Source organism: Myotis yumanensis, unplaced genomic scaffold, assembly GCF_028538775.1.
Source record: "Myotis yumanensis isolate MYYU_CA2020_CCGP unplaced genomic scaffold, mMyoYum1.0.hap1 SCAF_6, whole genome shotgun sequence".
NCBI lineage: Eukaryota > Metazoa > Chordata > Mammalia > Chiroptera > Vespertilionidae > Myotis > Myotis yumanensis.
Window position 1 is genome coordinate 23,305,156 of NW_027223757.1, and position 14,393 is coordinate 23,319,548.

The 14,393-nt window shown below is 42.0% G+C and overlaps 1 protein-coding gene across 3 annotated transcripts in view; it reads left to right on the plus strand.

Moving 5' to 3' along the window:
- The first annotated feature begins 234 nt into the window (after positions 1 to 234).
- MYB (MYB proto-oncogene, transcription factor) overlaps positions 235 to 14,393 on the plus strand; it is a 36,151-nt gene continuing 21,992 nt past the window's right edge. For 2 of the 3 annotated variants that reach the window (XM_070417738.1, XM_070417741.1), the window contains exons 1-8: positions 235 to 518; positions 4,829 to 4,946; positions 7,363 to 7,434; positions 8,950 to 9,042; positions 9,290 to 9,510; positions 11,174 to 11,408; positions 12,829 to 12,909; positions 13,366 to 13,470. In XM_070417738.1, the coding sequence (XP_070273839.1) occupies positions 496 to 518; positions 4,829 to 4,946; positions 7,363 to 7,434; positions 8,950 to 9,042; positions 9,290 to 9,510; positions 11,174 to 11,408; positions 12,829 to 12,909; positions 13,366 to 13,470 (948 nt within the window). In that variant the 5' untranslated portion in view covers positions 235 to 495. Of the gene's footprint in view, positions 519 to 1,603; positions 1,626 to 4,828; positions 4,947 to 7,362; positions 7,435 to 8,949; positions 9,043 to 9,289; positions 9,511 to 11,173; positions 11,409 to 12,828; positions 12,910 to 13,365; positions 13,471 to 14,393 lie in introns of those variants that run through there. The other variant, XM_070417739.1, reaches the window with a different exon arrangement.

Here is a 14,393-nt window from a genome sequence, read left to right on the forward strand (position 1 = left end):
GCGGGGTTTGCGCAGGAAAAGGCGCCGCCGCAGCCTCCGGCCACCCCTCCCTGGCCCTGGGCTCCCCGCCCGCGCGCCGCTCGGGCCTCGGGGCGCGCCAGGCGCAGCGCGGCGGCGCGGGAGCCGGAGAGGAGCGGCGGCCCGGCCAGCTCCGCTGCCCGGCGGGCGGCAGCCAAGGCGACCGTGGAGGCGGCGGGCAGGGCGCGTGCGCACTGCAGGGGCGCCAGATTTGGCGGGAGGGGGAGTGTCCAAAGCTCTTTGTTTGATGGCATCTCTGTTTACAGAGTTTACACTTTAATATCAACCTGTTTCCTCCTCCTCCTTCTCCTCCTCCTCCGCGACCTCCTCCTCCTCTTTCTCCTGAGAAACTTCGCCCCGGCCGTGCGGAACGTCGCTGCGCAGCCGGGGAGGGACGCAGGCAGGCGGCGGGCAGCGGGAGGCTGCAGCCCCTTGCGGTCCCCGCGGCTCCCGGCGGAGCCCCGCGCCCGCCGAGCCATGGCCCGGAGACCCCGGCACAGGTAACGGGGCGCCCGGGAGGGCGGCCGCGGGTGGGGGCGCGCAGGGCGCGGGCGCGAGGCTGCCGGAGAGCAGGTGGGAATTCGATCCCGGATCTGGTGCGGGGCTGTCAGATCCTGCGAGTACTTCGGACCTCTGCCTCCGCAGCAGAAGCCGCTGGAAAGACTGATGAATGGAAACGTCCGTGCAGGAAATGTGTCAGGACGTCGGGAAGCACTCCCTGCGGCTCGTTTTGCAAGTTGCATTTCTCTCTGGGGGAGAAAGAGCAGCACGTTCCTGCGGGAGAATGAGCGGTGCCCACCGGCCCCGGGGAGCCCGCTAGGTCCCTGGCTTGATGCCGCGGCTGTCGGCGAGGGAGTCGCAGCATAATTGCTGGATGCATTACGATTTGTTTGGACTTGGAAATGCCGAGCATATGGCAGATATAGGGAAAATGCCGGATTGTGTAGTAGCTGCAGGTAGTTCATTTAAATTTCATTCATTCTTTATGGAGCCTAAGAAGAGCGTCAGCTGACAGGCGGCTGGGGAAAAAAAATATTTTCGGGGAGGGAATGAGTCTCTACATTTGCAAAATTGTTTTAAGCCATGGCTTTGAAGGTTCTGATCATTATGCTCTGGGAAAGTTATTATTTCTAATGCAAACATTGCACACGCGCCGGCGCCGCACATGTCACCGCGCTTGGGGTGGATGGGTGAAGTCCCTTTACATTTTGGCCGGACGGAGGGGACCAGGGAACAGAGAGGGAGGCACACACGGGTCCGAACTGTCAGTTGCTGGCGCCCGGGCTTCCACCCGCCCCTGGACTTCCCGGACTGGACGCGCGGGAGCCCACTAGGAACGGCCGGGCTCGGGGGCCAGCTCGGCGGCCGTCAGCGTTGCCACCCAACGGAAAGGGACTGAGTCGGGCAGCACCCCAGGCCGCTGCTGCGCAACCGGGACGCAATCCCCGAGGGCTCTTCCCCTGGGCTGGAGGCTCCTGGCGAGGCGCGCACACGTGGATGCGGCCGAGGGCGCCGGCTCCTCCCCGCACAGTGCTCCCGCCGCCTGAGGTCGCCGGGGCGGAGGAGGGGTGGCCGGACGGACCCTAGCGAAGAGGTCGGGCAAAAAGGTCCTGAAGGCAAAGCGGACCCAACCCTTTTCCCCCCCGGCTGGTTTGATTTTCTGGTGCTTATTTGTTTTTGAACCGGCTATTGCCGGTCCCCGCGCCGCACTGGGAAGTTGCACAGAGCGTGGGTGTGGGCCCTGCAGCAGCACCCTCGGACCCTGCCTGGCCGGGCGGGGGGGTGCAGCGCCGAAGCAGGGCTGGGCGCCGGAGGAAAAGGGAGGCGACTTGGGGGTTGGGGGGCGGGGGTGGGAGCCGGCTCCCTGCGCCTCGCCCTGAGCCTGGCCGAGCGGGGCGAGGGTGCTGCTCCTGCTCGAGTGGTTTCACCTTCGCTTTGGGGACTTCACAGTAGAAAGCCAAGGTCACCTATTTTCTCTGCGAGCAGAAACTGGGAGGAAGTGGAGGAGCGCTGGGAAGGGGTGCTGGGAGGAGGCTCGGTGGACGCTCCGCGCGGGGAGCTCTAGATCGTCCCCGCCGGGCGGGGCGGGGCGGGGCGGGGCCTCTCTGGTTCCCTGCGGCTCCCAGGTAGCCGAGGGGGGAGACGGCCTGGAGGGGCGGGAGCCTTGAACCTGCCTCCGGGGGTGGGGGGAAGAGAAACCCGGCTGCGGGCCCGAAGCCGTTTCTTGCAAGGCCGGCGCCAACTGGGCAGGGATTATTAACCAGGTCAGCGAAATGAGTCTGAACCCCATTTCTAGAATCACAGTAGCGGCCACAAGACACTTCCTCCCGCTCCCCTCCCTCTTTCCCAACCCCCAGCACCTCTTTTCTTTTTCGTTTCTTTGCACGGTTTGTTTCCTTGACAGAATGTAATATTCATAGTCGTACTCTTGTAACCACACCAGGTCTAGCAGGTGGGGGAGTCAAGTGCATCAAGCCTGAAATCAGCCTTTGAAAGTTCTCTGACTGTTGGGTCTGAGATCTTGTCAGTACAGATGAAGGAAAAGTTATTTCAGGCCCTTAGTAGAAATTAATCATGCTACTTAGGCGACCCGGACAACCTAGAGCAAGGAAATCGCATGCAAATCTCAAAGGCGAGCCCCCGTGCCTAGCCTGCTGATGGACCCAGGAGCGTGTGAGCAGCCCTGGGCTCACCCTGCTCCCCTCACGGCCTCTTCAGGACCCGCGGAAGTCACACGCCACATTTCCCCCAAAAGTTTGCTTTAGCACATCTCTGCGGCTGTGCTTCATTTTTAAGAGACACGGAAGTCATGCAACCATTATTTATTAGCACTGGAAAGTACCTTAGAAATAGATTCCAAGCCCTTTAGGTAGACGCAAGAAACTGAGGTCCTGAGAGAGGGGAAGTGATTTGTCCAAGTCAAGCAGCTAGGTGGAGGCAAAACTAGGACTGGCACCTTTGCCTCCAGAATTCTAGTCCTGTTTGATGCCTGTTCTCTCTCAACTGATGTTGGCTGCCCCCTATGGGTGGCTGAATATGTTGCTTGTTTCTCGGAGTTGAGCTGTTTCAAGAGAGAAGTTCTGAAAATGTAATCTCCAGATCCCGCCCAACCTAAAAAGTTAAATTGAGTTGAATCTATGGGTCACTTTCAGATTACTCTGATTTTCTTGGTATCCCGGATATTTCACAAGGGTGCCACTTCATTTGGGGGATTTCCAAGGAGTTCCCTGTGAATCTTTCAAAAGATGCTGACCTACAGCTCTGGGCTTCTAATAATGGTTTCACTTATGATGCTTGTATTTTTTATTCAAGGGAAACTATTGTAATTATTGATCAGAAGTTAAGAACCTCTGGTTGATACTGCAGAACTTCAGGCTCTTGCTTGAAGGGATAGACACTAAATGAAAGAAATGGTTATGGATTATAAGTACAGTTTAATGTCGTGTGTGTGTGTGTGTGTGTGTGTGTGTGTGTGATGCCTTTTACTTTTGGATCACATCCTGCTTGTCACCATGCATCCTGGACCTTCAGATTGTTGCCCCAAATAATAGTTTTAAATTATAAGAACCTCAAATTCAGGATTTTTGGTAAGCCCTTTTGTTTGCCTTATAAAGGGTGGGTAATGTATACTTGTAAAATAGTTTGGGAAGACATACCTAATATGAATATAAACTTTCTTTTTAAAAAGAATAAGTTACATTATGATATTGCTTTATATCATTATTTTATTAGTCTCAGTATTACAAGAATAAATTTTATTGAAGTTTTTCAGTTAGTACAATTTTTCTTCATATCTTAATTTGATAAGTAAAATTATAAGTAAAAGTAATCTGTGACTGCAAAATTACTCTCATCTATTCAGAATATGATTAATAAACATTAAGTATAGAGTAACTTCAAAAGTCGTCAAAATTCATAGTTTGGGTCAATGAGGTAAAAGAAAAGGCTCCTTTAAAAACAGTAGTGGGTTCTTTTTAAGCCCATCTGGGGGAATTCCTTAGTTTTGAATTAGGTACATTTTAAGATATTTCTAATACCATTCAGTCAGAGATTTTTGAAAAAAAGAGTAAGTAAGATTCTGACTATCAGGTGGTGTAATTATACACTTAGTCACTCTGGAAACTGAGTATTGTAAATGTGGCCACAAGTTGGATCAACTGGCCTAGAGTTTTGAAGTGTTTGATATTAATGTTATTTACAAAGTAGATCACTTGAATGTTTTATTCTTCCTCAGGTTTTTAAAATCCTTTCCTCTTAGATTCTCTTAGTCTTCTAATCTTGAAGGAATGACTATAATTATATTGTTGGGTATATTACTTCCTGAATGTTTTTCTCTTAATAAAACACCGGTCCCATTGGAACAACATGACTGAGTTATTTATTGTATTTGGGAAATATTATTTAAATATTGTGATGTATGCCAAAGATCTTGAGTGTATAATTACGTAAAGGACATGGGCTCTCATGCCTTTTATTGTCCTTAATATTAAGTTTTAAACTTAAACTTTCATTGGTTGGAAGGTTGCCTGCCAAGTGTGTAACTTGTCACTGGTCTAACAGTAACAGCAGGTTTAAACATGCAGAGCAATAAGAAAGTGCCAGGTCCTTTGCTGTATCTGTGGAGACCAATAACAGCAGAACCAGTTTCCAATACTAGAGCAACAGAATGCAGAAAACAATCTTGTGCAAGTTTTCAAAGTTTTATCACCTAACCTTTGAAATGATTGTTGAGTTTTTGTGGAATTTTTGTAATCCAATAGTTTAAACCTTCTTGTTTCAGTCTACATCTGCCCATTTTTTATTTCTGCAGCATATACAGTAGTGATGAGGATGATGAAGACATTGAGATGTGTGACCATGACTATGATGGGCTGCTTCCCAAGTCTGGAAAGCGTCACTTGGGGAAAACTAGGTGGACCAGGGAAGAGGTAACTAATCACGTCATTAAAACATGGGGAATAGAACATAGAATGTATTAGTTTATGAAAAACAAAATTTCAGCTAAACTACACGTGCTCAAACTCATTGTCAGGCTCTTTGAAATCGTATCCTAGCCTGCCTGTGCAGCATACTCATACTTACCTCTCACCACTCCCCATATGTGCACTATATCTTCAATATCCAACCCTTTTGTAGTTCTTTGAATGTCCTCTCCTCTTAATTTGTTTCATCTATGCTTCCTGCTGCCTATCCTGTTCTTATCCTTTTGCTCCACAACTTCTTACTACTTCTTTATTACCTGTGGAGCTATCACCTCTTCTGCGAAGCCATCCTTCACTTTCCTGGGATGCATCCTGCAATCATTGGACACATATTCTTATTATTGCTGTGACATATATGCCTCTTACAGGAGGCAACAAGTCTACTGAGGGCAAGGCTACGTATCTGTTCATTTCTGTGGTCCTTGAACCCAGAATTGCTTAACACAAAGTGGACTATTAACAAATCTTCCCTGAACAAATAGATGAATTGCTATTTCCAAAAACAAAACAAACAAAAGAGTAAAAAGAACATTCATAGAACTTGTTTTAATGGATTCATTTAACATTTTTAAAATATAATCTATAGTATTTCACAGAGCCATATACATGGAGATCTGTTCAAAAAGCAATCAATAAACAACCATTTGACCCAGTGATCCCACTGCTAGGAATATATCCTAAGAAGCCTGAAGGAATATATGCACCCGTGTGTTCATAGCAGAAAGAATATATACACCCCTATGTTCATAGCAGTGTTACTTACAATAGCTACGATTTAGAAATAGCTCAAATGCCCATCAGTAGATGAATAGATGAAAAAAACTGTGGTACATTTACCCAATGGAATACTATGCAGCTATAAAAAAGAAGGATCTCTTACCCTTTGAGACAGCATGGAGGGACCTGGAGAGTATTATGCTAAGCATAATAAGCCAGTCAGAGAAAGACAAGTATCACTTGATCTCACTTATATGTGGAATCTAATGAAGAAAATAAATTAATGAACAAAACAGATCCAGAGACATTGAAACATGTAACAGATTGACTTATTTCAGGAGGAGTGGGTGGATAGAGATTAACCAAATAATTATATGCATATATGAATGGCCCATGGACAAACAATAGTGCAGTGAAGGCCTGAGGAAGGGCTAGGAGCGGAGTGGAGGGGGGTCAACGGAGCTGGAGAAGACAAAAGGGACATCTGCAATATTTTCAACAATAAAGATTTTTTAAAAGCAATCAATAATGGAAGGAGATATATCTGCTTACCTTTTTCTGATAGCTTATTGAAAGCTTGATCTTTGTAGGAATGAAAAAATATTTAAGGAGAAAAAGTATTAATGTATAGGAAAGGTTGCTTTTTCTTTGAAGTTTCAAAAATTTTGCAATTGATTTTTTAAAGATTTTATGTTAGAATTAACAGTATTGGCTCTTCTGCAGTTTCGTTCCACCCTACTTCACATAAGCCAGAGCTCCTCTTGTTAGGCAGGCAGGATTTCCAGTAAAGTCCATAGGAAATACATAATTTACCTATGGAGATTTTGTTAACACAGGTTTCCTAATTCCCATGTCTGTGTCATACCATGGATGCACATTGTGTGTGAAGTTAGCTGTGCAAAAATGTGAGGGTTCTCTTTCACTTGGTAGATCATGTTTAGAAAGAGTGAACTGAAAGATTTTCCCCTGATGTTTGGTGTCTTTTGTGTTCTAACAAGTTTGTTCTATTAAGTTCTATATTCTAATGTTTAAAATATGCACATCTTGATACAAAAACTAAATGACTTTATTACATCATACATACCTTTAAGTTTAATTAAGAAAAGTGATCTTCCATTTTTTTTATTTGTAAGAGGTTAAAATAACTAAATGTTAGAATGGTGGTTGAGCTATTTCTTACTCAAGATCCTATCTATTGTCTAGTTAAATATCTTGAATCTAACATTGGAGGTCTTTTTTCCCCCACAGAGTAAAACTTTTAATAGTTACCATGTATTAAACATTCAGTGAGCCAGGCATTATGCTAAATGTTTTGCATAGTTACTTCATGTGATCCCCAAATAACCCTGTTGACATCAGCACTCCTATTATATAGATGACAATACTAAGGCCCAGAAAGGCAAAATGATATAATCAAGCTTATACAACTAATCAATAGCTGAGTCAAGGTTCAGTCTCTGGTCTGTCTGACTCTAAATAAATCTATACTCTAAATCAGTATGTCACATTAATTATCTGTTGTATTTGGATATTTTTGAGAGATATTTTGTGAATTAGATTATTGAATTGATTCCCCTTTACTCTAACTTGAATAGAGTTGTACAGTAAATGACTGATGTCCTTGGATTACCTTTAACTGTCTTAGGATGAAAAACTAAAGAAGTTGGTGGAACAGAATGGAACAGATGACTGGAAAGTTATAGCCAATTATCTCCCGGTAAGTTAGTAATTTTTTCTTCATGTAAAAGGAAATCTCCCAAAGATTTAAGTAAGATATTTTGGGAGAATATGTTAAGACATTGCTTATTTGCTATATATGAGAAATTGGGGGAGAAATGCCTCATCCATAACCTGTACTGTATATTATAATACATATAATTGGGGTTTCTGAATCTATTATTAAAGGACATACAACATTTTTCCATGTTTGCTTCTTACTTTACCTTTTCATTTGTTGGATCATATAAATATCTTTTCATTTATAGAATACTATAAATTAGCACTCTGGTGATTTGTTATATGATAGATGACTAACCTTGTGATATTTCCCCCAAGCCAGCTTCTTTTAAATTTCCTTTAAAAAAAAATAACCATGTTTTGGTACCCCAGTTGAAAATTTCTGAGTCCTTCTAGACTTGTTTCCCTCCCCATTGCCTACACCTAAGTAGTGACTAAGGGTTCTGGAATTCCTTTGTCATTGGTCTGTTAATTCTCCTCACTATTCTCCCTTCCCTCTTCTCTGGATGATTACAGTGGCTTCCTAACTGGTTTCCCTACTTATAGCTTTCCACTTTTTTATCCTTTAGCAGAGGGAGCTTCCTAAAATGCAGCTGTACCTTATCTTTTCAAAACCAACAACAGTGACCTAGTTTCACAAATTAAGTACACTGCCTGGACCTGGCACACAGGGTCCTCCCATATGGCCCCAACATACAGCTCCAGTTCTGTTTCTGACTTCCCCTCTGTAAGCAGGTTGAGTTGAATTCATGTCTGCTGTCCCTCCTCTGGGCCTTTGTCCCTGGCGATGCCACCTCCTAGAATGTCTTGCATAGTTACTTCATGTCCTTCACAGTCCATAACAAGAGCTTTTCCGGACTCCTCCTAAGGAAACATCATTTCTCCTGAAGAGGTTTCTTTTCCCTCCCCAATATCATTTTGCTTTGATTTCTTCTTGCATATGAATCAAATTCTGCCTTCTATTCATTATGTATTTGTCTTTTCCTCCTTATAAAATTACAAGCTGGTATAAGGTAGGGCCTATGTTTATTCATTTTTGTTCTGAATATTAACACTGGTGGCCCTAAATTGAAGCACATCTCTTAGTTTGAATGGGAGTCACTAGAGTGGGTTTCCATAAAAGCTTGACCTTAATATGGAATCCCTAACATGCTTAGTCTTAGTCCTAGGTACTTTCACATGCAACAGACTGAGGTTAAGGTTAAGTTAAATTCACAGCCATACATGCAATATGATGGTCCTTTTGTTCACATGGCAGGACTGTTGCCCTCAGGAGGAAGAACTTCTAATTTTAGATGCAACTTTGATATATTCTTTGTATGTTCTTTAGCTGTAAGTAATGAGGGATGGGTGGGCTCTCCAAACATGCCCTAGAATGTTCTTGATCATTGTCACTGTATGTTATCTATGTATGATTCATATTCTAGCAAAATCTTCGTGTGCACTTATCACATCATCTCTATATGACAATGCATACTTTATCTTATTTGTCTAGAATCGAACAGATGTGCAGTGCCAGCACCGATGGCAGAAAGTACTAAACCCTGAGCTCATCAAGGGTCCCTGGACCAAAGAGGAAGATCAGAGAGTAAGTTCCTTGTTCATTGTTGTATGAATCATAATTAAGAATATTCCCCAAACTACTTCCTTGAATGTTTCCCAACTTGAAGAAACAGGTAAGGTGTGCAAACAGGAACCAAAAGAATTCTTTTTCCATATTTTAAATGAATGAAAGCAGGTTTTTAGAAATTTTCTAAAGATCTTGTAACAGAATGATTACACTGACTCATTACATAACATTAAAACATAGGTTATTTTTGTGTGTTTATCTGAAGGTGATAGAGCTTGTACAGAAATACGGTCCGAAACGTTGGTCTGTTATTGCCAAGCACTTAAAGGGGAGAATTGGAAAACAATGTAGGGAGAGGTGGCATAACCACTTGAATCCAGAAGTTAAGAAAACCTCCTGGACAGAAGAGGAAGACAGAATTATTTACCAGGCACACAAGAGGCTGGGGAACAGATGGGCAGAAATCGCAAAACTACTGCCTGGACGGTAATAATATGTCAAAAAATATATTGATTGGGAGGAATGAGGGAGTGGGTATTGAACAGTCTGTTTTAAATGTATGGTGAGTGAATTACATTCCATCGATTGTGTTTCATTCATTAGACCAGGTCCATAGCTTTTAGAACTGGAGGAGATCTTGGAGTTTATCTGGTTGAGTACTTCCAGAATCCACCCAACAGTGAGCCTTGAGCCAAGCCATTGAACATTCCTCAGCTTCACTTTCCCCATTTTTCCTTCACAGGGCAAGTGTTAGTGTCAAGTAAAATACATGTCAAAGCACATTGAAACTTCAAAACTCTAAACATACAGAAGGAAACTGAGCTAGACAGTTTGTCTCTGCTCTAAGTTCACATAGCTGGTTAAGTGACCAGAAGGACCTCCCTATCATTTTCCTGATAAACCAGCATTTCATTAAACCACTTGGCTTAATTTTCCTCTTTTAAAGAAAGAAATAGTATAGTTATGGAATTATCATACTGCTTCCAGGTTTTTAAATAATGTCAGTGTTATCCTTTCTTTCTAATGAAAGAGGCACAAAAATGACCTCATTATGAGGGAAATGTATGGAAGCTCATTTTTGCCCCTTTCCCTATTTAAACAGTTATAACAGATTTTTTTGGGGGGGTGGGGGAAGCTTACATAAAAATATCTAAGACAAAATATTTTAAATATTTTTGTTCTTGAGCTTTATAATCCAAAAGTGGAAGAAGGGTCATTTCAAGGAAGGCCATGGCTCTGATGGTTTATCTGGTGTTCTCTTGTGATGTTCCAAAGCATTTCCTCCCTTGTGTTCAGTGTGAGCTTAGAGAATCCAGGAGGTAGATAAAAGGACGCCTTTTCTCCCATATGGTCTGAGAGGATATGCTGTTGATTCTTCTAAAAATTTAAGGGGCGATTGAACTTCCTCTTTCTTTAGCATACATTCCCCACCCCCATCAAAATAGTAAAAGGGAGGCTTAAAACGGTTTTTTTAAATTGAGAAACTGTTTTCCTAAGAATTGAAACACTTCAGTAAAAATGCTTTGCAGTTTGAAAATACATTGGGAGTTAGCATTTCTCCTATCTAGAGCCTGTTTTCCATTCTCACCTCTGTCTGGTTACCAGAACAATTTGAAATGCTTTTCAAAAGATGGGAGTTGGGTTTTTTTCACTCAAAATGTCTGGCTGGTGCTGTTGTCGATAAAGAGAGGACAATGAGGTGGCAGCAGCATCATTATCATTCACCCACTTTACTGAGGACCCGTTGTGATGTCTGTGTAGCCCCAACTAAGCCAAATCAAAGGAGTAATTTTCTAGGACAGCTGGAACTTTAAGTTGTATTACAGTCTTGTACCAGTCAGAATAAATACGAAGGGTGGTTGTATTGAAAATACTCTTATCAAGGAAACAAAATGGTTTAAGGATTTCAATATTTATAGAAAACTACAACTCCATATTATGTAATTAAGAGAAACGTATGGAATTTAAATTAGGTAATAGGGAAAGCATGATCTTAGGAGGCAGAAAAGACGGAAATGATTAAAAAGAAATGACACTATTAGTGGACCAAAAGAAAAGGTCTCTGTTAGGGACAGTTTTCTGTCAATTAACTCTAATCTGAATTGAAGTTTTTGTTTGTGAAATTTGTATGTGATATATTTCTGTGCAGAACTGATAATGCTATCAAGAACCACTGGAATTCTACAATGCGTCGGAAGGTGGAGCAGGAAGGTTATCTACAGGAGTCTTCCAAAGCTAGCCAGCCAACGGTGGCCGCAAGTTTCCAGAAGAACAGTCATTTGATGGGCTTTGCTCCTGCTCCGCCGCCAGCTCACCTCCCTCCAACTGGACAGCCCTCAGTGAACAACGACTATTCCTATTACCACATTTCTGAAGCACAAAATGTAAGCCATTCCTGAGAATTTTGTTTAACAAGAGAGGTGGTTATATTAGCTCCCGGTAATAATACCCTGTAGTTGCATACTTTTCAGAGAGTTTTCATAAACGGGATCATGGCATAGGTATTGTTCTTCCTGATATGGTTCTGGGAACAAGGGCATTAAATGATTTGTCCACGGTTACACAACTCTTAGAGACAGTGTAGGCTACAAGCCAGGTTGTTAGATTCTGCTGCTGCTTCTAATCTAATTTGGAGTTTAGTGTTTGAATGTAACCTTACTTAACAAGGTCCTGCTGAAGAAGACTGGGGAAATAGGGATGCAGTTGTAGTCAAATATTTTTGTCTTCCAAAATGAAAGTGAGCATAATATTACATTTAAAGAGCAGATAGTTCAACATTGAAATTCAACAGATAATTGTAAGTTCCATTCTGGTAGTGATGGAGCAGAAATGCCCTAATTTATTTATTCTGTGTTTACCTTCATACTCTAGGACAGGAGCAGTGGGGTTTTTTTATTTTTTATTTTTATTTATTGATTTTAGAGAAAGAAAGGGAGAGAGAGAGAGAGAGAGAGAGAGAGAGAGAGAAAACATTGATTTGTTTTCCACTGACTTATGCAGTCATTGGTTAATTCTTGTATGTGCCCTGACTGGGGATCAAACCAGCAAAGTTGGCATATGGGACAATGCTCTACCCAGCCAGGGCTCAAGAGCAGTTTTGTGATACTATTCTCTGGTGTCTCCTTTTATCCTTCTTGGATTAGTGTGACTCCTTTTTCATTTCCTGATATTTATACTTAGGGAAAGAAATATTCTTAGTGGGTGGAAAGAGAAGAATAAAGAGAAAAAAAGCAAGAAGCTTTTATCTTTATATTAACAATAAGAAACAGTGAAATTTACCCAAGAATACAGAGCTCATATGCAAATTCTACACAAAGCATATTTGTGAAGAGTTTTGACATATATTTGACTATAGACTTTCCAGAAAGGTCTCAGGTGAACAAACTATCTTAAGCAGTTCTGTGCTATTTACTAAAACTCATATTACCCCCAGAGAAATATTTTTATTTATAAACAGCTAGTGCCATCAGTTTTTCCCACCAAAACTCCTTTCATCCATTTATGAATGTATTTTAGATGTATTTTTCTCTAAGGAATACTTCCTGTCAGGATCGATGATGAGCACTTTAAATTTTTTTTTCACTATGTTGCTTTAGCTATTTAGCCATTATTAAAAGCCTGGCTAAAATTTCAAATTAGAGGAGTGTGTGTGTGTGTGTGTGTGTGTGTGTGTGTGTTTGTTTAATCTTTAGTGAATTTGATCAGTGAAGTATTCTTTTTCTCAGTCCTTAAGCAAGCCAAGTGCCCTGAAGCATATGTAACCATGAATGATTCGTCCTTTGTTTTGCCTTTTTTTGTGTCTAGGTCTCCAGTCATGTCCCATATCCTGTCGCATTACATGTCAATATAGTCAATGTTCCACAGCCTGCTGCTGCAGCCATTCAGGTAAGACCATTGTAAGGTCATTTCCTAAAGAAACTCACTAGCTGTTTAAGGCACCATTTTTGAGACATGCTTTATTTCTTTCTTATAAACACATATTGTCACCTGACCAACTGAAGTAAAAAAGCAGGGACAAGTGGAGAGGTGGGTGGGGGAGCTCCAGCCAGCCATCTGCCAGTCTTCACTTCGAGAGTGAGTTTGCTCAGGGATTCTCATATTCTCTCATATTATAAACAACTCATCAGTCAGCGTCCACTTTAGCCTCCGATGTCCCATCACTCTCTTACATCCAGAATGACATTCACAAAGATTTCAACCGTGGCCCAATTCAGTTGGTATTGGTTTCACGCCCAGGCTCTTTGGGCTGTGTGTTCCCTCTTGACTAAAGGCCACAACCATTGTGTTTACAGCTTCCATTAAAGCCTTTTATTTTTTTCCTCTCTTAACTTTTAATTTCAGAGACACTATAATGATGAAGACCCTGAGAAAGAAAAACGAATAAAGGAATTAGAGTTGCTCCTAATGTCAACTGAGAATGAGCTCAAAGGACAGCAGGCGCTACCAGTAAGAATGTCACCGTGGGCCGAAATGGGAGGAGTGTGGCTTTACCCCAGTGCTCTTCTGTATCTTTTTCCTTCTCTTCTAAATATTACATAGTCAAGGCTCTGTATATCCATTAGTGACATTTAGACATGAGTTTTGTGTAATAAAACCCAGTTGGTATAAGAATGTTGACTAAATTGGAAGTAGTCCTTTTATGTTGCAATAGACACATCTATTAGTGATTGTCATCATTGATTTTTTTTAGAAGGACTGGAATCAATTCAAAGACTATCAAAGATAAAAATGAATGAAACTATTTTTTACAAAGCTTTGTATCTGTATGATGCCTATTCATTTCATTTTTTCTTTATTATGTTTCTTAACCTAGATTTTCATACTTTATTATTTCATACATGATTTGGTGCATGTTCAGTGTATACATGTGAAAAAGATGCATATACTCTCTCCATGAATAACATTAGCTGCTCTCTTTTGTTTGCATATGTGAAAGCTATGCGAACCATTACTGAATGTTGACATCTTTTTTAGTGATTGAGCAGCAAACTGGGAAAGCAGCTTGTAATTTGTAACATATGTAGTTAACCAGCCAAGTAAATAAAAGAGATGTGATACAGAGTAGGTATTTCTAGGAGTAAAAACTTTTTTGGTTAAATAATACCATTATTATGTGCTTATGTTAGTTCGCCCACTTTTTAACTTGAATGTTTTGCAATTTCTCCTGTTTCGTGGTCATGCTGAAAGGAGACTTCTGTTAATTTGCTCTTCTGCTTTCCTAACCACGTTGATTTGGCACTCCTTCTCTGCATCGGTGCAATCCTTTGCAGTAGAAGGGGATACAGGGGTGGGCAAACTTTTTGACTTGAGGGCCACAATGGGTTCTTAAACTGGACCAGAGGGCCGGAACAAAAGCATGGATGGAGTGT